The sequence below is a fragment of the Haliotis asinina genome, chromosome 8 (assembly GCF_037392515.1).
Source record: "Haliotis asinina isolate JCU_RB_2024 chromosome 8, JCU_Hal_asi_v2, whole genome shotgun sequence".
Classification (NCBI taxonomy): Eukaryota; Metazoa; Mollusca; class Gastropoda; order Lepetellida; family Haliotidae; genus Haliotis; species Haliotis asinina.
The window spans coordinates 18,141,735-18,169,270 of record NC_090287.1 but is presented as its reverse complement, the minus strand read 5'-3'; the positions used below and the strand labels follow the sequence as shown (position 1 = coordinate 18,169,270).

General features: G+C 36.9%; 2 protein-coding genes across 4 annotated transcripts in view; one reads left to right on the top strand and one right to left on the bottom strand.

The window, feature by feature from the left end:
• LOC137295118 (mitogen-activated protein kinase kinase kinase 11-like) overlaps window positions 1-25,010 on the bottom strand; it is a 39,094-nt gene extending 14,084 nt beyond the window's left edge. The window contains exon 1 of the mRNA XM_067826432.1: window positions 23,807-25,010. Within this exon, the coding sequence (XP_067682533.1) occupies window positions 23,807-24,509 (703 nt within the window). The 5' untranslated portion in view covers window positions 24,510-25,010. The remainder of the gene's footprint in view (window positions 1-23,806) is intronic.
• The window catches only part of LOC137295117 (pecanex-like protein 1), a 56,167-nt gene continuing 53,616 nt past the window's right edge, over window positions 24,986-27,536 (top strand). For all 3 annotated transcript variants that reach the window (XM_067826431.1, XM_067826430.1, XM_067826429.1), the window contains exon 1: window positions 24,986-25,301. In XM_067826431.1, the coding sequence (XP_067682532.1) occupies window positions 25,149-25,301 (153 nt within the window). In that variant the 5' untranslated portion in view covers window positions 24,986-25,148. The remainder of the gene's footprint in view (window positions 25,302-27,536) is intronic.

Sequence of the window (27,536 nt, the reverse complement as noted above, 5' to 3'; positions counted from 1 at the left end):
CAGGGATTGGGAAAGGGAACTTTGACAATGGGCTATTATCAGGATTATTAGCCATTTTCTAAGTTTAGAATGGGCCACAGCCTTTGTATCAATAGTAAACTTTCAAATTTTAATGGACCATTTTGTATTCCAGTGTGCAAAACGGCCCATGGCCCTTGCCTGTCCCAATCCCTGCATCTATTGAAAACAAAACTTCAAGGAAACAGCTAATATAGAATTCCTCAACTGCAACATATAAAACGCATTCATACAGTTTAATATGAACAAGATTTTCACATCTTAATCAAATTCCCCTATTTGAAAATATGATATACAAAGGAAGAACCTTTGTGTTTTCACTTTAATAAGAGAGAACCTTTAATCAAGTTTTTAGAAAGATAAAAAGGGAGATACAACACATTTCTTTTCTTATTGGAAAGCTCAAGTGTGAGATATGTATTTGTACATGAAAGCGAATATTGTCCATAAGGGTTGAACATAACAAGGATCTGCAACAACATATCTATCAATCATAATGCCTGTAGTTGGACAGCTTTATGTCCCTATAGGAAGGTCTACCCATGGTTCACAGACACACTCTTGTTCGTGGCAGTTAATATTTACTTTCACAATCCTATATTACAACATATTCACAAAATTATTTGCACAAGTTTTTTACACTGTAAATTATTGAATTAAAGTCTTCCTACTTGGTAGCCATATAAGAAAAGTGGGCAACTGGGAGGACAGGATAAGCTATTTCACAGCGTGAAGGGTCTGGTGCTCATCCTTCCTAAATAAATTTATGAAACCTGTACTAACCTCATGGAATGTTTAAGACTACTAAACAAAATTATAACAAATGAAAAAAGAAAATGGAAGAAAACAAAGATAAAGTAAAATAAATGATCTATTTGAAAATACTTCAAGAAGTGCATGGTGACTTGAGAGTGGTACATGTGACAGTACACAGTAACCGACAAGAACTATCATATCTCATGACATTGTCTTCATTTCTCTTGACCTATACAACCGATGCATATCAACTGATCTCTTACCCTTACTATATATCTGACCTTTACCATTTATAATCATTACATTCAGAAAGCAAACAGGGTAGGCATAATGACTGCTTCAAAAAACAACAAAAACTGAATATAACCACATTATGAACAATCAAGAGATTGCCCTTTTCAATGAATGGAATGTGCTGTTCCTGATGCCTACATTGGGGTTTAAACTAGATAGCTGTGGCACATACCTTGAATGGAGAAATATGACACCCTACTAGGCTATTAAAAGAGATTCCCTGACAACCTACAAATACTCATAGTCCATGCATCAACAAAAAGGTTTCCTGAAATAATGCCAGGACGCATGACTTGACATAAAAGGAATATATGCAAACTGGTATATTAGGGATGTCACAATACATAAGTTTCAAGAATCGATACATATCACTATTCGATATGTACGATATTTTTGCGGTAATATTGAGTAAATTTTGAACATTACTATTTCATATTTTATAACTGTCGATGAAAATGTAACATTTTGATGCTCAGAGATTACAAAGTTCTCACTTCCCATCTTTGAGCATGAAAAATAAATCATTTAAAACTCTCATAACATCAAAAACAACAACCCAAAAACAAAACAAGAAGATACAGTCATCAATATCCCCTGCACAGTCTGTCGTCTATCCCCTGCATTACCTCCAATTTCAGTCTTAGTCAAACTTGTTGCCATGGAAACGCCAAAAATATTTTATTCAGAATTCCAAAATTATCAAAAGGCACCGGTACACCACCAGACAGGAAAAGATAAATGTGCACGGATGGACGGGCTGGATTTTAATACCCTGGCAAAACATATTAAATGGATACTTTGAAAACTAAATATTGATAGCTGTATCGTCTTAGAAAAAAGTATGTACGCATTGATATATCTTGGCATCCCTAGTATACATAAAGGGCTGCAACATCCTATATTTGGTGACTATGATACAGATAGGAATATTGGCTGATGTGTGGAAATGTTGAGTAACTATTAAACTAACTGAAAAATTGTTCATTACTCTCAGTACAATACAAATAAATTTCTTGATAGTGTAAATTCATCATCATGACAACATTGTCAAAATAAATACATATGAGTGTTGACAATTATTCTCCCTGGCTTTCACATTCCATCTGGCTTTGATAAAACCCCACAAATTCAAGTAAAAAGCATGCCACAGCACCTACTGTCCACACATAATGAAATGAATTCATAAAAGTTTGTTAGAGTATATTATATCAGTCTTAACATTTGTCATGATACATTAAATTAGCCATCAAAGAGTGAGTGAGTTTAGTTTTGTGCTACTTTCAGAAATATTCCAGCAACATCAATGCAGGAAACAATAGAATTAAGCTTCAGACATTGTACGCATGTGGGGAATCAAACCTTTGTCTTTGGCATGATAAACAAATGCGTTTACCACAGCTTCTGTAATCCTTCAGAAAGGTGAGTTGCTATGCTCAAAACCAGACAGGTGTGACTAGTCATACCTGTTTAACACAAACTATCACTGGTGTCATAATGCCAATGGTGAGAATAAACTGAATGTGGATTAAATTGATGCAAATAGTGCAACATGTATACCATGGTGACAGGCCACCAAGGTGTATGTAATAATATACAGCCCAAGGTCCCCCTTGACGTGGAAAGTGTGTTTATGATGCAGTGTAAAGGGAAAATACACACAAAAAACAAACACTGCGTCAGTTCTGATGCAATAAAATCATTAATCAAAACCACACAACTAATTGCTATAGTTAATAAAAGTAACTAAATTGATTTCTGAATTCAAACTGATTTAAAAGTACACACGATAATTCTTTAGACTTTGAGGCATATACCTGAAAAAAATAATTATTAGACGAAAATCCATGATCTTTGTTTGACCCCCAAATTTGGGAGAGTCAACCAGATTTCCAAAACATCTTGGAAGAACCCTGATATATCGCTCTTAGCCATCCACTTCTTCTTTACCTATGTAAAAACATCAACTTCAGCAATTTTTGCTAAATTTCTATTGGGGAAACTAGAAATGGGCCTCACTATAACCATGTGGGGAATCGAATCAGGGGCTCCTGTGATTAGCAAATGCTGAAACACTAGGAGACCCTGACTTTCTTCATTAAGAAAGTGGGGCTGTGTCACTGTAGGCAGACCAATGGCATGTTCGATGATCATAACATTTAGATAGTACAAGAGAGTATCACCATGGTGATGTTAATCATCTGATACTGACAGATTGGTCGGTAGATAGGAGGGATTTACTTTGAGTCCTGTACTTGAGGGTCCGTAGGACTCTTGCTTATAATTTTCAGGGGTCCTGGTAGGGTAGGGTAGGGTAGGGTAGGGTGGGGTAACTAGGTAGGGTGGGTAGGTGGGTAGGTGGGTAGGTAGGTAGCAGAGTGATTGAGTGAATCCAACTTATACATGGAATTGGAATCTTGAGGATACAACAAAGATAGTGGAGGGAACTAGACAGGTGGAAGAGAGGTTGAATTTATGCCTAAAACAAATTTCATAAGATTATGAGCTGTTAAATCTTCATGTGTTGGTTCTGAGAATAAATGAGTGAGTTAAGACAATGACAGAGTAACATAGTAGCCAAACATTTGACACAGAAGTCGGCATAATTCACAACATCTATCGTTATAGTAACCGATGGATTGTCATTGAGTGATATATCAACGAGATAGTGGATTTTACTCAACTTTTACCAATATTCCAGCAAAATGAAGGCGTGGGACATTAGAAATGGGCTTCACATTATGAACCTATGTCGGGATCAAACCCAGGTCTTTGGCTGAACCAGCCAACGCTTTAACTGCTCCCATCCACTCCTATCAAGGTGCTACAGTAATTATCATTCAAACAGGGGAAGTACTGATGTGCAATGCTGACAATGGAAATCAAACAACAACCAACAATAGCAGGCTTACATGTTCCCACATACATCTCCAGTAAAGTTGTAGACAGTGCACAAGCCAGACATATGTGACACAGTTCCCTTCAAGACTTTCCACACTCCCTTGCCTTCTTTAATCACTAGCATGAGGTAATGCATAGGTTATAGTCAACAATGAAGATTTGAAATACTCTACAGACCATGCACACTTTCATTTATCCATATCACAATAAAAGCTGAAACATCTAGGGTTTTTAACCACAGTGTGTGGTTTCTGTCTTGGAAGCACATAATGTACCTGCACTGAATATCAACCGTGTCCTTTTCTTCCTGACATACACATCATACATCGAGTGGTTTTCACAACTAATGCTAGTTTCACAACCAGTTTCATTTATATATTTTCTCATGGAATTTGGGTATCTAAATGATCCAAACTATCTAGTATTCTTTATCCCTTTGAATAAAATTCATTCATTCATTAGATATGTCCGAGAAATTGATGATCATGTAACGTTGCCCCCATCACAAAAGAAACTTCCTTTATACACAATCAGGGACAACTTTTGTTGCGAAAATATCTTTTATTTCAAGAGTAACTGAATGGAAAAATATCATGTTTGCTCCATACTACATTTTACATATATCATTTAATTGAGGTATAGGGCTATAAGGACCAGGTGGTTTATAGTATAGTTCCTCGCCGGAGGCGAGGGGAATACAACTTTACTCAGGACTGATAAAACCCTGTATTTCCCTCAACACGATGTGATAACGCATTTATCTAGCTGAATGTTTTCACTAAATCAAAACAAAACAACACGCATCAAATTGACTTGTGTTTATATACATGAGATGCCAATGTTTGACCTCAATGCACCGCACGTTACTAAAGGCTTGTCGATGCACGCTTTTCTAATTTCACATCGTCACAGAGGTGTAGCGGGGTGATATGACTTTCGTAGCGGGAGTACACGACTTTTATACTCCCGCTCGCGGATCATGATGGATGTACATGGTATTTTGTCAGAGTCATGTGGACCAATCAAAACTCGACATTCTTACATGAGGCTAGATAATTGTATACAACAATGGCGTGAAAATAACTTCAGTATACAGTCGAACCCCATTGTCTCGAACTCGGTTGAGACGAATTTTCGGATGTGTCGAACTGACACCTCGGTCAATGCCAATTTCTTTATATTTATCATTATTTTTACCCTGATGAGTCGAACTAGATGTGTCGAATTCCCGGTTGTGTCGAACTCACTTTAGGGTCCCCAAAGGCTCTAACAAGTACAATTTACCCTTTTGTCTCGAACTGTCAAAGCTGGTTGTTGCAACTGAAAACTTCAGTCGCGCAATCGGAAGTCATCCTCATAAACATGCTACCTAAAGATCAAAAGTAACGATTAACGGACTCAACAATCAAGTGACATGTTTAACTACGCATCTATACACACATTGTCAGCTCACTTACCAACTGAACTTTACTCAAACAATTAACCATAATTAAGTTGTTACCAGTGACACATTAATCACGGACCGACAGGATATCTCTAAACAAACAATGGTGCATGTTGTTGTCATGTGACAGTCCACATTAGTGGTCATCTTTGCAAAGACATATTGTTCGCATGTGTATCCTACTGCAAAATAACGATGTGTTAAGCACCGTGGTCGTGTTGGTTCTTGGTCTATTCAATGCTGACGGATGTGTCGAACACTCGGATAAGTCGAACTTTCCCCTTGGACCCGACGAGTTCGACACAACGGGGTTTGACTGTATTTTTGTTTTATGGCACAGCAAAACAGCTTGATGAAGGAAGAAAGAAATTCACTCTAGGGATGAAATTAGGGATTAAAAGATGACTTTGCATCTATTATTCCCCGAAACAAACAAACAAACAAATAATAGTGTGTGAGTTGTTTTATGCCACACTCAGCAATATTCCAGCTATATGGTGGCAGTCTGTAAATAACTGAGTCTGGATCAGACAATCCACAGCACGAGTATCAACCTGCACAATTAAGAACTGATGACACGTGTAAACCAAGTCCAAAAGCCTGACCATCCAATCAGCTGTCTAATAGTGACGGCCAATATTCTAAGTCGGACTTTCATAGGTAAGTAACTAAGAAGTGTAGTAATTTTTTAAGTCTTTCAACGCGCATGCACACACACAGAGTAAATATGGCTTAAAAAGGGACTAAAACCACCACAGGTAGTCAATAACCCCCATCCCTCTCAACTCCCTTTACAAAAACACACTGATGCCACAAAACAATTGTCAGATGAACCCAGAACATTAAGTTCCCTAATTTCACAAAAATGTTGGTTTATTTCATCTATCATAGAGTGAGTGAGTGAGTTAATATTTAACGTCACATCGGCAATATTGCAGCCATATCGTGACTATCTATGATAGAAACACACAGGCACAGCAATTTCACAAGAAACCAGTCTGACTACCTATCATGATTCTAAAAATACTAACATGTCTAATGTCTTCACCTCTCATACTGTCAATGCACATCAGAACAGAATAGAGTAAATCACATATTGATGACCAATCCCCTGCTGATGTACACTTGTCCTTTGAGATTTGACACCTGAGCTGAGAATCCATCTAACAGGATAAATCAAATGGTACTCTTTCCCTACCCTGTACAATTAAAAAGATGCTGCACAGGATCGTTAAACAATTCTTTTCTTGACTGTAGTATATAAGATCATACAAATTTCATCTCCCAGTTCTTGAAAAATGTACACAAAGTACTCCTATCAGTTCTACCCTTATTACTTCAACAGTGAGTTTATTTTTTTGTTGCACTCACAAATATTCCAGCAATAAGGTGGCAGTTTGAAAATATCTTGTCTAGACCAGACAATCCAGTGATCAACAGCATTGGCATCGATCTGCACAATTAGGAACCGATGACATGTATCCACCAAGTGAGCGGGTCTGAACACCCGATCTCATTAGCTGCCTCTTACAGGCATGGGTTACTGAAGGCCATTTCCAACCCTTCATGGGTAATTATTTCAAGAAGCGAGGTGAAAATATGGTAGACATCGCGCATATTTCACATATGTTGGTGTACTGCTATTGTTCAAACTTGTATTACTACTTAGCTAGTCCAAGATATCATGGTGCAGTTTAGTATCAGAAATAGCTACTGGTCCACTAGCCAACTTCTAGCTGGTTGTGAATCAGGCCACTAATATATTGTTCAAGCAATATTTTAATTAACACAACTGAATAAGATGAAGTCAGTTATGTAAATTACTTCAAGTGTCTAATACCTTTTGCATGACTGTATACTGATACTCTTGTGGAACAAGCCACCTATAAAACACCAACACAATATGCCTCATATCTCAGAATCCCACAATAACTGTAACCTGGTTTTGGCTAGACCTTGGAAATAATGATTAGTTTAAATGATATTTTCTTAAAAAGTATTCTAGACTTGCTTCTTCAAAGGGCAAAACTACAATACACCCATGGGTTTTGCATTCAGGACAGCCTCAGAACATGGCTGTGTGTTGGTATACACTAGAAGCTAGCAGTATTCCATGTATATCACAGTGGTCTGTAATTAATCAAGCCAGGGGCTGGCAATCTGGTGACTGACATCAGCACTGACCACACACTTGGGATATGATGATATGTAATCAACAAAGTTGCTGAAACAAACCAATCCATTTAGTGGCCTCACACAGCCAGGCATTTCCTTCATGTGGCTTTGTAGTCAAAGTGAATGAAAGCCAAGCCCTGTCCTGCCTTATGGCATGTATGTCAAGCATATATCAAGTTAACTGCATGCATATATCAAGCATATGTCACTGCTCATAGAGTTACGAAGCAGCCAGTTTTCTACGTAATTGCTCATAATTCCTCAGAGATTTCAAATTTGAAACCAGTCTTGATCTGCATGCTGTGCATCAGTACCAAGTTCAACAAACACCTGTAATGTCCTGCCTGTATAATATACTACTTCCTCAAAAGTTCCAAAAACACTGAATTCTTTCACATGGCCAAGTAATTAACATCCTAACTTTAATGCAGCTTGCCATAGATCAATCACATTTAATAAAAAAAGTTTATTCCAGGTCTTCTAGTCTAGCATGTTATAACTACAGAGGGGATGTTTCTGTTATAAATGGAAGTCCCAAGCCAATGTTGAGCTTGGCAAGTCACAAATTAGCGTGACTTGATTTTGTCAATCCAATATAAGCACACAGGGATGAGTGGGTAGAAATAGTTGGCCTACTGCTTGTTATCTACATTGAGCGGACACTTATAGGACATTGACAGAGTAATAAGGGCAGATTAAATAGATATAAGTCCACTTTTCAGCTAACAGAGCTACCACAACACTGTGCGTACCGAGATGACCTAATATAGATATCGTCTTGTAGAAGCGAGTAAACCATTTCACTTTGGTGCTTGGCATTTCAAGATCTTAAGTTTTGGTTCCTTTACAGCATGTACACAAATAACCCCTGATAACAGCATGGAAACTTTGAAAACATAGAGTGTTAAGCAAATAACATGAAATGTGTTTACTCTCCAAGGAGTAATATTTTCAGTGTTTTCAAAATACCTGAAAGGTATTCAGATATTTAAAATAATAAATTACTTGTTTACCAAGGTAAGCTAACTCCTTTCGCAAATAAAACAATTTATTTGACATAGATACTACTGTTGTTCTGACTTGTAAATTGATACTAATTTTTATAATGCTCAATAGCCTAACGTGTTGCACAGCCAGTTCTTAACATCCTGTCACTTATTTTCCATAACAAAACAACAGTTCACAGCAGTTGGTACTGTTTCTGAATGCATGGGCCTATGATCAGGTGTCACACTGCATCATATTTAAACAAAAATATAACATATAACAAAGCTGACAACATACATTGTTCAGCAGTATGTAGGTAACACTGTCTGACCTATATACTAAAAACAACTGTTAACCCGTCCCAAACTCCTCTCATCTCTTGAACACGAGTTGGAAGACGTATACCTTTGAAACCCAAGAAAGGATGTTGAGAATAAAAGCATATAAATGGTGTGTTGCATGTTGAATTTGGAGACATGTCTACCACCACCCACTGACTCACATTTCAGTTGCCAGTTGGGAAGGTATGTTGACTGTGCTGATACCATCTTGCCATTCTCAACCCTAGCCCTGTCCTTTCTAATCAAATCATCTTGCACTTACTTGTCTCGTGATGATGAACACCAGACTTGTTCACTACACTTGTGTTGCCAATACGAAAGCATTTCTTCTATATCAGCTGTCATCACTTAAAATTTCAAAAGTATTCAACGTTCAATATATTTTGTTTCTTTCAGTATGTGACTTTCATTGATAACTAGATTGGTCTAATATCCTTTACTAGCCTTGCACAAGTCTCTAAGGTATTAATTAATAGTTTCAATGAAAATTTAAATAAAAAACCAAAAGCCTTGTCTTTTAAAGGATAGATGGGAGGGTGGGCGAGTGAGTGAGTGAGTGGAGTTTCATGCTACTGAAATAGGCTTTATACAATGTGAGCATATGGGGAAATGAACCCATGTAGAAAAGGCATTGCTCATACAGTCACAGAATGTTGTGTCAAACAAAAAGAGATCTATGTAATTACTTCAAGTTAAGACTTATCACCCCCCAAAAAACAGACCCAAAACAAAACAAAACAAAACAAAGCAAAAAGCAAAAAGCAAAAAGCAAAAAGCAAAAAGCAAAGCAAAGCAAAGCAAAGCAAAGCAAAGCAAAGCAAAGCAAAGCAAAGCAAAGCAAAACAAAGCAAAGCAAAGCAAAGCAAAACAAAACAATATGCAGGGACCAAGCTTTGAAATTTCAAGGCAACCGTAAATTCAAGACAAGTGTTTGACTGGATAATATTTTATCTGTTCACAAGTGTGGCACAGATTGCATAGAGAGCCTTGTACAGGAATGACAGTAGGTCTGTCCCTGATACAATAGAGTCAGCTCACACAGACTTAGCATAATTTTCAGTACATTAAAGTGTTAGGAGGTCTAAAATTTGCTTTACTAGGTCAAACAAATATTACTAAACTCAGGTTTCGGACTAGTGGTGAAGTAACAGGCCGTCTGACAAGACACCAAGGCTGCAACAAATCTCATGTCAGGTAAGCATGATACTTTATATGACGATCGGGTACTGAACATAAAAAAACAAGCCAGCAGCTAAAGTGTTATTTATCAGTGAAACAACAACAAAATATAATCTTAGCCTTGGTTTTGACCATAGCGAGAGTGCTAATGTATCATGACAATGACCAGTGACCAAACTGCTGCCAAATCAAATATGTACAAGTGTTGCCTACTGTCCAGGCTGGCTCAGCAAGTATAGAATTTTTTTTTTCACGTATGCCTTAGAAGGAAAGTGATGAAAATCATCAGAACACTGACAGCTGTTGGCACCAGACAAGTATTTTAAGTGTGTCTTTCAGATATCAAATGTGCCCACATGTCTTTAGAATAAATTACAGATCACTTTAAATTTATTCATAGTTTTTTAAAAACAAATGTAAATACATCGAAAAATGTTTTTGCCTGTTTGTTATTTGGGTAAGTGTTTCACTTTGGGGATTAAATGATCATAGGTGAGTTGTCTAAAAAAATAGGTGTGCAACAAGGGCACTGGGAACACTTTTTATCTGTGCCATTTCAACATTTACATGTCGATATACCACGCCATGATAATATACTGTCGAAGACTGTGTATCCGGACGTTTTGGTTTCACTGGGAATGGTTTGAAAATTTGCTGTCCAGGTTCGGGAGAGCAGAGTCCGGTTCATCCTTGATATCTCCAGTGTATACGTTTTGATAAGTCTCCACTATACCCTAGAGGCATCTACGGATCGGCCAGATAATTTTATTACCTCCCTTTGCTGGCTCCGCAGTCTCACAGTAGCCAATCAGCTAGGCCACTGTTATAACCGAGCTTGCCAGAGTCAACAAAGGCAGCAGTCGCAACTGAGAAGGTTTGCTCGCCGCGCGACTCACAATTTGGGAAAATCATACAGACAAATTTATAGGTCCGAAAGTTTTTAAATATATATGCAAGAACCCCATCTACCTCTTTCAGAGAACCTCTGCATGGTTTGTTTGCCAGATTTAATTGGTTAGACAATTTAAAAAGCGAGAGTGAGTTGTGATTGGTTCGCTCAACTTCCAAGCGTAGACACCTGATTGGATAAAAAGCCAGTCAAAGGAGGTAATAAATTTATTGGGCAGAGCCATAGATGCATCCGGGGCATAGTGGAAACTTTTCGAAACGTATACCCTGGAGATATCGAGGATGAGTCCGGTTAAGCACCGGCATATTGTAGCACAAATGGGGCTGCGCAGCATAGAGAATGTGACAAGTCTTTATATGTGACCGAAGCGAGCAAAGGTTGGCAATGTGCTTTCATTGCTTCGGATCGTAAAATATTTTTCATATGAAAAAAAAAATGTCACCACCATCAAAGGTACACTCCCATTTCTTCACATGGTTGTGCTCTCAAGATTTTCTACCCCATGTTTAATAATTACTCACTTGAAATATGTTTTATTCAACATTTTAAGCACAACGCGTGGTTTTCAGATCGTTCTTCGCCTCCATTACCTCAGCCAGCTTCCTGCTGAACGGTATGACGGAACAAGAATAAGCAGAAATTAAAAAGAAATACCATATTGCCTAATTTTATCATGAACCTATTTGTCATTTCTGTTGTCGCTGTTGTTAGAATTTTCGTAACATTGATTCTACATAAAAACACAGCTGGAGAATGAACTGGGGGAGGTAACTGTAAGTATTCCACATTGAATAATACCCTCCTGGTCCTTCACTCCGTTGAAACAGAAGCTGGAAGGGGTAATGGAGGCAAAGAACAGTCTGATATACCATGAGTTGCTCTTAAAATGTTGAATAAAACATATTTCATGTGAGTAATTGTTCAACATGGGGTTGGAAATGTGAGAGCACAATCCAGTGAAGAAATGGGAATATACTTTGATGGTGGCAATATTTTATTTTGACATGAAAAATATATTTCGGACGGAAGTGAGGGAAGCATGTTGCCAACCTTTGCTCGCTTCGCTCACATATAAGAAGACCGGTCATTTTCTCTATGCTGCACAATCCATTTGAGTTACAGTTTGCCTGTGGGTTAAGCGAGTACAATTAATGAACGCAAGTTTCGCATCACATAGAAATCGACCAGAAGGCAGTGTTTCTGGATGTGTGGGGTCCAAATAAACTGGGTTCGATTGCATGTGGCATTTTGAAACCTGCTTAGGTATAACCCATTTTGCATGTCACATTTTGATATGAACTCCCAAATTCAAGCAAAAACACACTTTTAAATCATTTATGACTTTCAAGTCTAGTGATCATGATCAGTAAATTGAATTCATGAAAGTTTACAGCCCAACAAAACACATAAATGAGAAGAAACAACCACTGATGACTTGATCCAACACCACTGCATACATAAACACAACCATGACAAGATCATATTAATCCATTGTTAATGACTACCCTTAACCACCTGATGTACTAAAATGCTCCTTGCAAATAAATCAATTACAAAACAATGATTTCACATGCAACCACAATTTAAAGTACCTACAAAGTATAGCATTAAAAAAAACTTCACTTGCACAATCACATCTATACCAAAAATGCTTTAATCTTGGCAAGTTATAACACAATCGCTACATTTAAAAATGTATACTTTGCATAAATTGAGATAAAATCAAAGTTTCACCAATGTCTTTATGCAAGTGCTGCATTGGCTGACAGAATATTCAGCCAATAACTCATTCTTGACAGCCAAGTTGATTATCGATTGCCAACCAGGTCTAACCGATGTAGAAAATAATATTCAGGAATTTTAGATTGTAAAAATATCCTCTGGTATCCATAAACATCTTCATTCTTATATCCTCTGGTAGTATCATTTCAATAATTATCAGAATAATCCAAAAACAAAAGCTGAAAGCGACTTGCTAAAAATCATTACAAAACTGAAACCCTGCAAACATGCCCTTTTTCTGTACCACCAGTAAGCTGCTAAACATTCTACAGACACAAGCCACACTTTTACCACAAAAGCTGTGAAACTTTTATATGATGAGAGGTGAGCTGTTCGAGCTTACTTTCAGATGCACATGTGTAGCTGATCTAAATTAATGTTTTAAAGTGATAGCCAAGACAAACAGCTGGTTCTGAAATAAAAATATTCTACCGAAAAAATTGTTTTTAAATTACAATTATAATACACTAAAAAGGATCTCAGAGACTTTCTTGATATTCAGAAACTGTGGAAATCTAGACTTGCAACATATTCTATACTTGCATGGGCTTCATTGGGCATATTTATTTTGGGGTCTGCACGACAGTAGGGCTCCAGACATTTTTTCACCATCAGGAGAATGTACTGCAAATTTTTTCCATGTATGAGTACTGGAAAAGTTTAGATTACATCTAGAATACTGAATGAAATGTAAGGGCATATCGACAACCTGTTTTTCGTTTCATACATGCACTGCAACATTGCTCCTCCTGTGTAAACAGGTCAATAAACAAACAAAACAATATTTTTTCAGACAAATACATCTGTAAATGATTCTAAGACCATACACCATAGCTCCGGAGCATATCGACTACGCTTTCTAAATTATCTCCTACCATAACGTGCATATTTTTCTTCTGTACATATGCCAATAAGGCCCTTACCTGGGGCCCTGCGACAGACTAGGGCTAGCCCAGTGTTGTAGTGTAATATAGATACCACAGACATAATATGCTGATTCCAAGCCTTAACGTAAAGCTTAAGGCCGGGTAACAATGAGCATTATCATAATTGTCTTTTGATTTGACGTGATCAATGGTACTTAAAGGTCACATATACTCTAATAGGGTACAAATGCAAAATCACTTGCTGACATTGTTATAAATGAAACCCTGTCATTAAAACTTAAGACCATAAAACATCCAGGGCAGAAGTTGCATCGCAAATAAACTACATCACAGAGGCAGTCTAATAATCAATGTAAAATAAGAATAAGTATTTTGAACAATGATGGAACTTGTTCGGCCAGGTAAAATATTGCTTTTAATTCAGGAGTCTTCTGATAGGGCTATAAAGCAAAGCTAAATGTTCAAAATGAAGGCGAAACAGCAAGAGGTTCCAGACATTACGATTTAAGAGATGCTTTGACTGAAAGTACAAAGCAGAAACTACATTTATACCTTTTCACCCACTATTCCTAGTCACTCTTCACTTCTTCAGTGTTGTTACATTTAGTTAGAATGGTAAATATTGTCACAGTAAAACATTGTTTACAAAGATAGAATCCAAGGGTACATATAGCATGCATACAGAGTATGTTGAAGATTCTGTCCGGGTCATTTTGCCAGCTGGATCATTTAGGCTGTCAAAACGTAACTGGAGCGGAGGAAAATTCATACATATCTCCTCACACTATTCACACTGCAAGGCCAAAAAGCTGGAGAGGTTTCTTAAAGCTTTCATTTTTAACATCAAGAGTTCCTGCCCTTATTTCAACACTAACTTTAGTATCTTTTCAAACAGAACAATTTGTCTGTGTTTTCTGACTGTGCAAGAATACCACTGACTATGGAGTCATATCGAAAATGGAATTCTAACAGTTTATTGGATGAAACAGATCAGAAAACAAGCTTACAGAGATTCTCTGGTAGTGTATGTCCCAATCACCTAATATAAGGTATTCACATTTTTAGCCTAAGTATTTCTACAACATCCCATCCTCTGTAATATACAAAAAAGTATTCCAGACTGTAATCACTTGCAAAAAAAATCACAAAAAGAATATTATCAATGAAAAACAGAGTCTGGGGATACAAATCATAGCGAAGACATGTACTAACTAGTGACCAGTTATCGCCGTGTACCAATTATCGCCAACACCTGGCTGTAGTGCTTGTGCAGACAGCTTTACTTGTACTTCAGTAGTATTTCACATATTGGCACATCCAAAAAACGATAGGTTACAAAAGTTAAAATTTCTGTGAGTATTTTACGTTATAGATGTTACAAATATGAATCCCTTGGAGACCCAAACACATCAGGGGGGATGTCACGTGTGCTGACATGAAATTTCATAAATGATGAGAGTTGAATGAAAACCATCCTGGCTGTGTTGTGAATCTATAATCTCGACTTGACAATTCAGTCCACAAAAAGTGCAGATTTTAATGTGTCTGAACCTACCCATAATGCCAATAGTCAATCACTTAACTCTGCATTGACCAGAATTTCCATCTCTGTTTTATGGACTCGACAGAGAGATGCAGACGATACTGACAATTATAACTGTCCATTTTCACCTGTATCTTTATGTTTTCCCCGAGAAAACAAACATTGCCAAAATTGCAAACAACTACTCAAAATGTCAAGTTTGGTAAGTTCAACCCCGGCCTGACATCTCCATATTCCCATTAGCTTACATCAGCATCCGTCCACATTCACAATGAAAGCTAGTTTTGTTCTTTTAAACTTCTTTTTTTTGAAACAAATTCAAATCATGAAATCTCTTCAATATGTCAAGGTTTGAAACACAATAGTTTTATTACCAAGTGTATGTCAAATTCGGTGAATAACTTAAAAACTTCAGAAATGGCGATAATTGGTCTTGTTAGATGGAGGGAAAGCACAATCTACACTACAATGCTTCCTGTTGGCTGCGTTTTGGAGAAATACAATCAACAACAGTAAAGAAGCAGAAAACATCAGTGAATAGCTGAACTATTATCAAGATAAATGTTTTTTCATTCTGTTAAGAAATAATCATTAAAAACCGCTTAGAAATAGCGATAACTGATCGCTAGCCAGTATCATATATTGAATATTGTATCACTGCCACAAATATATTCGCATGCAATGATACAAACTGAGACTGGACTTCTAGTACAAACTGTTAGTATTAAAGTATCAGCAACTGATATGTGAAGTCAACTGTTGGCAACTTGACGTGACTTTAACCATTACTTATGACATTTCAAAATTAGTATAAACTATGTCTATCCTCATTGTAGCATTTGAAACTAGGTTGTTTGCAAGCCCATCCTTAACAATACTACTTGCTGCACTGAATCTTCAAAACTAGGACAGTGGTTAGCTTTTTTGCATTACCTTGAAGACAACAGTGATGGAACAAGTGCTTACAACAGAAGGCGTGAGATGGGTCAACACTTTATTCAGTATTTCAGTCACATAACAACATTTAACCTGCATATCACAGGCAAACCAAAATTATGTATGTATGTGACTGTTTACTTCAGACATACTATTGACTATCGGTGGTGAATTTGCCATTCAAACTCAAAATAACTGGGTTCCGGAACATTTAATAAAGGGATGGACACGCTGGTCATATGTAAAAGGTAGGCAGGCCATGTGATCATAACACAAGAAGATCAGTGGAGAAATACATAAGGTAGCCCATCTGCAATTTAGTTACCAGATTAAGAAACTAGTGGCAGAGTCCCTACAAAAAGAGGCAACTCTATTGTAGTCTACCGTACAGAGCCTGAAACAAATATATCCAAGAAAACCCATGCAAGTCTAGAAAATGTGTCAAGTCTAGATTCTCCTAGCTTCTGAAAATGAAGAAAGTCTCAGGGGTCAATTTCATTATATATATATATTTTTTTTCACTATGAAATTTTTTCAGCAAAATTTGTTCATTTCACAGACTAGTTGTTAGTCTAACTCTATTGCAAATGATGGTTCCTGAGATGACTAGCCCACCCAGGGATTTACAGGAGGCAAATTCCTGTGTCCCATACGCATAAAAATTGAGAATGGACACAACAAAACTTATTAGCGCATCCACAGGGATGCAGAAAAAGATTAGATACTTTTTGTAAAATTCAACTAAGAAACAGTAAATTATCACTGAGTTTGCCACAAGATGATAAGTTATGGTATCATTTACAATTTAATTACAGTAATAATTTATATGATGATCATAATACATAATACAAAAACTGTATTAATAGTAATATTCAAATTTCTGGGACCCCCATTTTGTTGTCCAGGACCACTGAAAATTAAGAGTATGTGTCCCAAGGACCCTCAAATACAGGACTAAATAAATTGCTGCCACCTATAAGTTGTACAATAAGTGAAAAACCAATTCAAATAATGCAAAAATGCAAGTTATGGCTAGTACTATGAGTAGACTCAATAGCAGTCAATCCTGGATTCCGTGGTTGCCGAAAAAATCGCGGAATTTACCTTTCCAAGCAGAAAAATGTCTGGTTGATGGAAAACGTTTTTTCTTGCAGAATCCGTGCAGAATTTGCCACTTTTCTGCTGCAGAACTTGCTTATTTTAAAAATTGAGTGAGAACGAACTGACAGCCGAAATGATAAGTAGAGATAATGTCAAAAGAAGGATCGGTTACACATAAAACAAAATGGCATAATTACTGTGACATTTTCAAAATAATCAGGACTAAAGATGCTTTATTAATAAAGCAAGTTTTCAGCATCTTTCAAATAATATTAGATGAACTTGACACTGCAATTATGTTTTCAAAATTGATCATTTTGAAAACTGAAATTATTTCTGATTAAGTTTAAACATAAAATTGCTATTTGCATTAAACAGGATGTTGTTGGTTTGCATCTAAGTTACGAATGAGAGGAGAGATATAACTTTCAGCAAGTGTTTATTTCTCAAACACAGAAAAAGGTGTGGGTGCTTTGTCGTCAAACTTACTCCAGATGTGATGTGTACTGCCAACTTAACTTTATATTTGTGTTTGAGAATTAAAAGTATGAAGGTTTGTATAATGTTTTTGTTGATTTTCCTAAATGTTTTAACCGCAGAATGTTTTGCAGAGTATTGAAAAATAGGGTGCAGAATTTGCTTAAATTTAATTCAAATTCGTAAAATTTTGCCGCAGAAACATTCACACTTTTGCCCAACTTTGATTCCATATCCACACAAAGAAACATAGCAATCACAAGAAAATCTGCCAAAGCCTTTTAAAATTTCTAAGTAAGGGACCATTCATAATTTATGGCTGGCTCAAATATATATGGGTGTGTGTGCGCGCGTGTGTGCGTGCACATGCGCTCGTGTGAGAGAGAGTGTGTGATATGATTTAAAACGGGGGGGTCCACCCACTTTGTTGTTGGGAGGTGGGGGTCATCAATTTTGTACACAATTTTCTGGGGGTGGGGGGTGGTGGTGTCATTGACTTTTGACATGACAAGTAAGGGGGTCACTTACTTTGCTCATTAATTTTGAGGTGGGATACAAGCAACTCCATTAAAATCATCATCATCACCCCTAACACATAAATTATGAATGGTCCCTAAGCTAGATTTGTAACATTACTTATGAAAATGAACACGTTGTCTTTCAAAGCTTTTATAAAAACTACTTGGCTTATGCAACTTTCCGTGACCTACACATCACAGCAATTGACTTAATACTTGCAGTGTTCCTGTTAATTGAAATAATAAATAACATCAGTTGTAGTGGTCCAAATAACCAAGTAATAGATCACATTTTTTTATAACCTAACACAAACAATTTTGAAAGTACTGTTTTAGTTCTAGAAACACTTGACTGAATATTTCTTAAAGACTCTGGCAAGTTTATGTATGTTTAAGATAGAGGTGTCATAACTTTTAAGTAGCAAGTTGTGTACTTTTAGTACTAAACAAGTTCATTTGAAAATTTCTCACCGAAAGTAAAAGTTTTATTTTGGATGATAAATTTTCAAATGAACTTGTTTAGTTTCTGAATAGAACACTAAACAACAACAGATAACGTGTTGTTTTTCCTTTAAATTTATCTGCAATAACTACCTGAACTGAAAAATATGAAAAATGATGCAAATCAATTTTCAGCAACGTTGGTCATGGAGAGTCCTTGGATGGGTGACCATGTTTAGCAGCTTGACACATGAGAGATTGCAGGGCTTCTGTCCTGCTCAAAGACAAATCCCACAACTGGTCTCAGTTATGGCAAGTGAGTTTCTTAAAAATTGCCTCTCTTCACCAAGCCGAAAATGGGTACCTGGTGGGACGAGTCTTGACCATTAAATTTCCAGCGCCTTACAAAAAGCTTGGTTTATACGGGGTAATAATGTCCATCGTGCTATAGGTTCTTTGTGCATGTCTCTATGGCGTTGGGTTCAGTGGTATATAAGTTACCATATTAGCATAGTGATGACCTGCAGCTTCCAAAGTTGGTGGGTTCTTATGATACTGATAGCCTGACACTTTTGTACTTCATACATTATGTACATGTCTCTGGTCTGAATTTGTGTTTGAAAAAGCTAATATACCCTTACACAAATATTCACTCTTTGCTAAGTACTGCTTTTAGTCAAACTATGTACTTGACAGAAAAAATTACTCTTTCTAAAGTTAAGGGACATGAAACTTAATTATCTGGTTCATCCTTTGTGTGATTCCTCCTGCTAAATGAGTGAGAGAGTGAGTGAGTGAGTGAGTGAGAGTGAGTGAGTGACTTTTAGCAATATTCCAGCAATATCACAGTGGGGGACACCAGAAATGGGCTTCACACAATGTACCTGTGTGGGTAATTGAACCTGGATCTTCAGCATGACCAGTGAATACTAACCACTTGGCTACCCCATCATCGCTCCTTCTCAATGAAAGCTTATCAGATCAACACATGCATTGTAGTGGATCTGGCAAAATAAATATACTATCTACCAGAATTTATGCACTAAAGTACTGTCAGAAACAGAAAAAACTCTCTTTTACATGTTTTCACTACAATTTATGTGACTGATATGTGAAAATGTGAAATATCTGTTAAAGTAAGTTAGGCCTAACAACAGTTCCAGTGGCAGGGAGATAAGAAATGTGCAAAAAGGACTTTATTGAAGACAGATTAGTGCAGAAAGGAGCAATGCAGAAAGTCCAAAGCAACTCACTTGGAACAGACCATGGCTTTATGCAAATTAGTGTGCGATAATATTTTTTACAAAGGGCATATTTAAACGCCCTTTTTCAAATAAGACTTATCTTCATAAACTTCATGAAAGAAAGACATGCAAGATGTTAATCAATAAATGAGACAAATTCAACACATATGAAAAAGCACAAAATATCTTTGAGGTGACCCCTTGCACCAGTAGGCAGCATACATGCATTTCATGCCAGGGTGAGTCGACTTTCAATTGTCATACTTGGCTGAGTGACCTAACTGCCATCTATTGACTGATCTGTTGTTTTCAGGAGATATTTGTATTTTTTCCAAGTTTTGCCCAATTTAAGTATGGAACATATTTTTGCAATTTCAACAGTTGGTTCCCTATTTTACATCAAACATCAAGGTTTTACCATTTGTTGATTCCTTGTGACCAAAGTATGCCATTTAGTCCTTCACAGAATAACCCTAAACATGCCTTGCAATCCTTATTTAAGACTGCATGTTAATATTTAAACTGCTGAAGAAATTGGAGTAAGTGCATGCCTTTTCACCATTTTTTAAATAGCATCTCTGGAATCTATCCCACTGTGAAAAATGTATCATAATAAATTTCATGAATAAGATGTTGCATTACATTTAAGACAGCGCAATTATAGAACAGGAAATGTTCAATGGATACAGAACTTCTTTATTATAATGTAAGTGATCTTTTGCTGTGTCTGCTAAACACTGTTACCAAGCAATGGTTCATCATACCAACTTTCAAATGACACTTAAAAAAGTTAAAGCAATCATAGGTAATTATTGGTTATGGCCTTAAGTACTTTAAGTCAAGTGATTGTTCACCATGTCACGCATGAAACAGTGTCATTTCACTGACACTGATTGTACTTCAAATTCAGTGTTCTATGTTCCATGCTCACAACACACTTTTACTTTAAATATAAATTGCATTCAAAATTGCTGGAGAGGGTAAGTGATATATTGTTTGAGTGAGTAAGTGAAATGCTAATTTTAGCAATATTCCACAAATGGGGGACACCAGAAAGGGTTTCAGATTTTGTGCCAATGTGGGGAATGAAAACTGGGTTTTCGGTGGGACAAGCAAATGCCTTAACCAGTAGGCTAACCCATCGCCTAAATTGTTTCAAACATATGACTGACATATCAGTTGTCAGCTTTATGTAAGAGTAGAGACTAGAGGTGTAACACTGACAGTCCACGGATCAATACTGAGACTGTAACAACAGCTACAAGAATGGTAACACATACTTGAGTTACTTATAAACTATTGTAACAAATCCTGTAAATTTCTGTCAAAATTGCCTCATTTACAATTTGGATGTTTATACCAAGGAACAACTGTTTTAATTAATGGTAACTAGTTATTAATCAATATTTGTCCAGAAACACCTAATATATTCTGTTTTACCATAATGACTTAGATCCCTCTATCATTATGCTTAATTTTGAAAAGAATATATCACTGGTTCATTGTCCCAGGTGTCTCGAATTGGAGAATCTCACACAGCTGTGCTCCCTAGAACAGGTGCTCCTTGGAGGTCAGTGCCCACTGGTCAGCTCAGGACAAAGATAACCAAGCATCACAACACAACTCCAAATAACAGCAGGTGATGGGGTCAATTAAAGCCAGTGATCACTTAACCTAGGATAATCCTACCAGGTCAATTACTTGTGTAAATGTTGTGAGTAGGCTGGATAGGCATCAAGCAATTTGCATTATGCAATGAGGCTGACTGCACAGACAAGAATAACAGGACTTAGAGCATGGTGCTGGTTCACTGACCTCAGCATGTGCTGCTGTGCGGTCAGAGTGTTCTGTAAATACAACATTAGTCTGTGTCAAGTCAAATTCTGTTCGATCTCTTCAGTTGAGTAACATCACCTAAGAAGAGCTGATAACACCAAAATGTACTAAAAATTCTAATAGCAAGGTTTGGGGGTAGCTGAATAAAAGGTCTTTGACACAGACAGCTGGATACATCCAAAACTTCAAATCACATATTGATTATCAAGAAGTAACAAATGTTCGACGAAATGTGGAACATTTTGTGGTGTCCAAAATAAATGCTGCGCAGTCCTTCTTGTTGTATGATAGTCAGCCATATTCCTGCCATACCTCAGTAGCTTGTATATATGATACAATTGATCAGGGGTGGAAATAACTTTAAAATTGCTAGTGTACTCTGGATCAGAGGCACATGTAAAATCACATGCACCAATAAATTTTTCACTCCACTCTTCGATTTTCTTGTTGAAATATTAAATAAGCAACACAATTAATACTGGAATTTCAACTGGACACCAGTACAGCACCACATACAAATTTGCTTGCACGACAGAAAAATACAATGATCTTGGACAATTGGTTGATGTCATGAGCAATGTCTAACATCAATGGAGCATCATGAAGTTTCAAGGTTGATATATATGCCATTTCAGCAGTAGTCAAATTGTTAAAGTCAGGATTGAAACCTGCTTATAACTACAATGCATTCATAATAAGAGTGGATTAGGCCATTCACAACAGTTGTTGATCCATCTGAAACAGATCTATGAAGTCAGTTTAAGGATAAATAATTCCCTACTCCTAGGTGCACATCCATTTGTACTCTTAATAGATATCTGAATAATATTGATGAAACACTTATTCAAGCATAACTAACCAGGCCATACTTCAGGAAGGCTATTTCTAAATTAGTGTTCCTGCTAATATTGATGATACATGCCCCATATCGAAATGTTAAAAATAAATTAGGCAAAATATAAAACAAGGTACACGTGATACAACCTGTGCTATAAGGGTTTCAACCAACCAGGACTTGGCATGGTTATCCATACTTCAGTGGTGTGATAAGGTTATGCAGTATTTTATCATGTTATGAGTCTCACGATACAAAACACTGATCTAGAATTCCTGTAATTAAAAAAATGCAAATAGCAACAGGAACTGTTCAAGAACAAGTTTATGCACATTCTTTAGCAAAGTATTAGCATAGTCTGGTTGGCTATATATAGCAAAATTTGCATAGTGACCTCAAGCTTTTATGTTTAAAGCCTACAATAATACCCCATCCTTGCTGTCCATAATATACAAACAAATGATCAAGGACTGCAATTTAGCTGTGAACTTTTGAAATACAGGGATATGAATTGTAATGCACCCTTATTATTGGGGGATGGAGGAGTAGCCTAGTGGTTAAAGCATTTCCCTAGTCATGCTGAAGATTCAAGTCTGATTTGCAGAAAATGGGTACAATGTTGCAAGCCCATTTTCTTCCGTCCCCAGTCATGATATTGCTAAAAGTGGTGAGCAAATAGACTCACTCACTCACTTATTATCAGGACACAAATCGTTTTGCAGCATCAGCAAATTGTTATCTGTAGCATTCTCAGCACATTTTGTGGAAATAAATGTACACATAGACACAATACAATGCTGCTATGCTCAACACGATATTAACTTCGGAGGAAATATTTCACATTATATTTCAAACAATGCAATGCTTAATTTCAACATACATTAGATTTCAGCCATGCAACAATGTGGTTTGTATACTACGTATATTGTAAGAACAAGTGACCAACTTGTAACACTTTCAGGTAATATATTTGAATTTAACTGCGGGATGAAACTGCTTTGAGAATGCAATTTTATATGGTTTACTATTTACACATCTCTAGCTATCCATCAAAGACAGCCACTATGAAATTAACATCAAAACATTGTTTTGGAAACAGCTAGTTATTTTTTCAGGTATGTGAAGCAGATGTATCAAATAATTACATGTGTTTATTAAATAAACTCAAATAATTGTGTATTGTTTAAAAATGGTGGGAACTTACTGTTGCTTGACTTGAGATCTCTGTGTATCAACGGTAGTGGTGCCTCCTCATGTAAATAATGCATTCCTTTGGCTATCTGAAATGCCCAATCGACTAATATATCTGGAGGTATCCGTCTTCCATTTAACACTCTGTTAAGTGATCCACCTGCTGCATATTCCATAACAAGACACAGGTTTGGCTCCTTAAGACACACCCCTCTCAATGCTGCAATATTGGGGTGATTTAGGAGCCAGAACAATTTGGCTTCCTTTCGAACATCGTCGATGACAGGCTCGTCTGGATCTTGCCTCGCAGCCTTGACAGCAACAGTTTCTTCCTTCCATATTCCACGATAGACTTTTCCAAAACCACCAACACCTATCACTTCTTCTAACTGTAATTCTGAGAAGTTGATTTCAAAGGGTCTGTCAGATATTTTGTTATGAGGTACAAGGGCACAGTTGTCTGCTTCTTTGGTGACGAAGTTACTGGGGAAAATCCCAACATTTTCTTGAACTTTCCCAATCCACCACCCATCATCTCCTGAATATCGGGCATCAGTGGATAACACTTCCACCTGCACCCCTCTCTTTAGTGTCAACTCATCTTCTCTAGTGGCCTCATAGTCAAAGATGGCAGTCCACAAAGGACTGTTATCATTTTCTTCCCTTCCACGAGGTCCATAGTTTCTAGAATTGGGTTCCATCGAAGCTGAAATCATAGCATTTCGCGTTCGATGGAATCAAATATGACCCAATCTCGCACAGAGAACACATATCTAAACCACCCTGGTGAGGTGGGAACCGACATGCAAATGTAGATTCTGACATCCAGTTTTGACAGATACAAAATCACGTTAAATTGTTAGTTTCAATACATCCATTTCAGCCATCACCTTTCCTAGAACCCAAAAGGCTAAGTCTGTGCCATAATAGGGTTCACCTCACCTCTGGATGCCGTGAAAATCCGTGTTTATCACCATTGTCCAGTCAATTTGGGCCTCCGCCGCCATTTTGTGTACTTTGACCTTGAGTTATGGCTATATGTGGATTAAATAACTTTTATCAGTGTAGTTACACAATTCAAATCATCTCCTAATCCACGAATACAAACTTCCCGATCCCAAATTGGATTACAAAGCAGACAAAACAGACTCTTAGAAGCGAAAAACTCCGCGCAAGGTGCGAGAACTCCAAGTCTCGTTCGAACTCGTTGATCGCGTGATTACACGAGATTGTTTGCCTTGGGTGAATCCGGAAGATGGACGACGAGAACAAATGAAACGAATGAGAAAAATGCCTGTATTCGACGGTCTATCCACGATGGTGAAATAGCGAAACCATAGCGGAGACACCCATCAATGGGTTCCCATATCTTAGACATCCTTGGTCAGGGAATATGGGCTTCCTTGACCGGAGGGTGGTTTTACGACCCCCGTCAGAGTATCTTTTGCAACACTTTCCACCTTTACCTGTGGATGTTTTTCCTCGCATTTCCACTAATTCTACATCTTGTAAGTTGACTCTGTCGTTTCCCTTCGGTGTGTATCATGAATGATAGTTGAATAATTCAAATACCACTCTGAAAAATTAATATTTATGCACCTAAGGTATGAGCTGGTGTAAATATGCACGGTGATTCGTAAAAATGAAATGTCATTGTCACATGTAGGCTCAATGGAGTCAAAGCAGCAAATTACGGTATGATCTCCAAACGTTTGAACTCAGTCTTTGAATCGTGATATTGTGATCGATATGGTAAAATTAACAAGATATTGTAATAGAATGGCCATTGCATGCCCTACAGGTGATATGATGTCATTTCATCCTATTTTGGAGATTGTTTTTGATATTGATCTTATATCAACCTATATAAATAGTTAAATGTATGCTCAGTGCAGCTAAGTAAATCTGGTAATTTGGGTACGATGAACCACAGTGTGCAGTGTGGTACAAACACGAATGGGTAAAAACTCAACATCTTGGGTTAATATTGGGTGCTGAATATGCTGAACCACAAAAACAAGCTGAGGCATTTAAGTTGTTGAGATCTGCATATATCCTAGCATTTCTTCATAATCTGTGAATTCTGAGTTTTTTACCTCATGGTTTCTTCAACACTACTTCAATTTTTTTAAGAACCATGTAGAGAATATACATAGCATTTATAGCGGGGTTCCTCGTTAATACTTTATGCTGAAATATGTGCTCCATAATCAAAATATTTTACATTTCAAATGGATTTCTCCATATTTTGGGAAATTGATATAATATTTTATTCAATGCTTGGTGTTTCATAAAAGGTTGATAGAAACATTGTACAAATTGTGTATTTCATCGTCAGTATTGCGTCAAGGTATGTGTTTAATGGGTTCCATGAACCTTTGTTCTCTTTCTTGAGGATATTATAATGAACTTCAGGAATCTATATCTCCCCTTGAAGCAGAAAATGTGAACACTGTATTGAGGTCAAGTCACTGCATACCTGAATTTGAAATACTTCAGTCTAATTATTCAGCTTTGCTCTTATGATAAAGACTAAAACACACTGCAATCTGTCAGCATTATCACAATCATACTTGTGTTCCTTTTAATACTCTAATGCAAGTTATAGATACAACACAGTAATATTTTAGTGATTCTTCAGACCAACATCAACATGATTTTAGATATCAGATATTTAGTACCCTGCTTTCACACAAGAACATTCCAGGATTACAAGTTTTCAAACAGTTACTGGTTTAATGAGAAATGACTCTGAATGATACCTGAGTATTTAATATGTATTTAAGCACCATTGGTTGAAGTGACATGCCTTGTTTTGTAGGTTAATTTGTGTTTTGAGGAACAGGTAGGAAAAACTATCCAGTAATTCATAAGACTGTGATCTGTTTATGTTATTTTTATTTCATTTGATCATTATTTTATCTGTAGTGAAAAAGCTAATGACAAATTGTTTGTATTTTCTGTGCTTTTTATTTCAACTGGCAATGCACTCTGGTGTTCATAAATGAGCTGACTCATTGTTGTGCAATGATAAATTGTAACACTTACATAGTGGAACAACAGACATTGTGAAGTCATTCTTAATCTTTCAATCTTAAAGGTCACATGCAACGTAAAACACAACTTTGCAGATTCCGATACCTTTCGGTATGCACTTACCGAAACAAATCATCAAAAATGCCAATTTAACCTATAAAGTTGTAAAAAACGTGATGAAAAAAGCCCGCGAAATCAGAGTTCAAATGATTCAGTAAATTACCCATAGTGCTGCGGGAAAAAGTGGTTTCAACAGCTGTGCTGCACTGCGCCCATAACGCATGTGCAGTGAATAGGTACGCAGAGCTTGAAACAGTATACATGCCCGGAGTATGAGGTTGTAAGCAGTAGTCTAATATTGGTTGTGTACGCAAACAAGTAAATAATCCACTTGTTACATAAAAAACTTGTTGATTGTGGTAAACAGCCTCTGTCACAAGCAAAGCTCAATGTCTGGTTTATTGACACCTAAATTTCTGCCTGCCTGTCTGCTAAAGACAGTATGCAATACACAGCTTCAATCATTGACCACATGCAATTTGAACTTAACACCTATCAGGCTATACGCCATAAATAAAATAAACTGATTTATGACTCGTGCACCCGAGTCCTGTCTCTGCCACATTATGTAATTAGGCAGGTGTGATACTTGTACACATGGTACAAACTCGGCTTCAATTCCTGCTTTGTACTTGGATGAATGACAT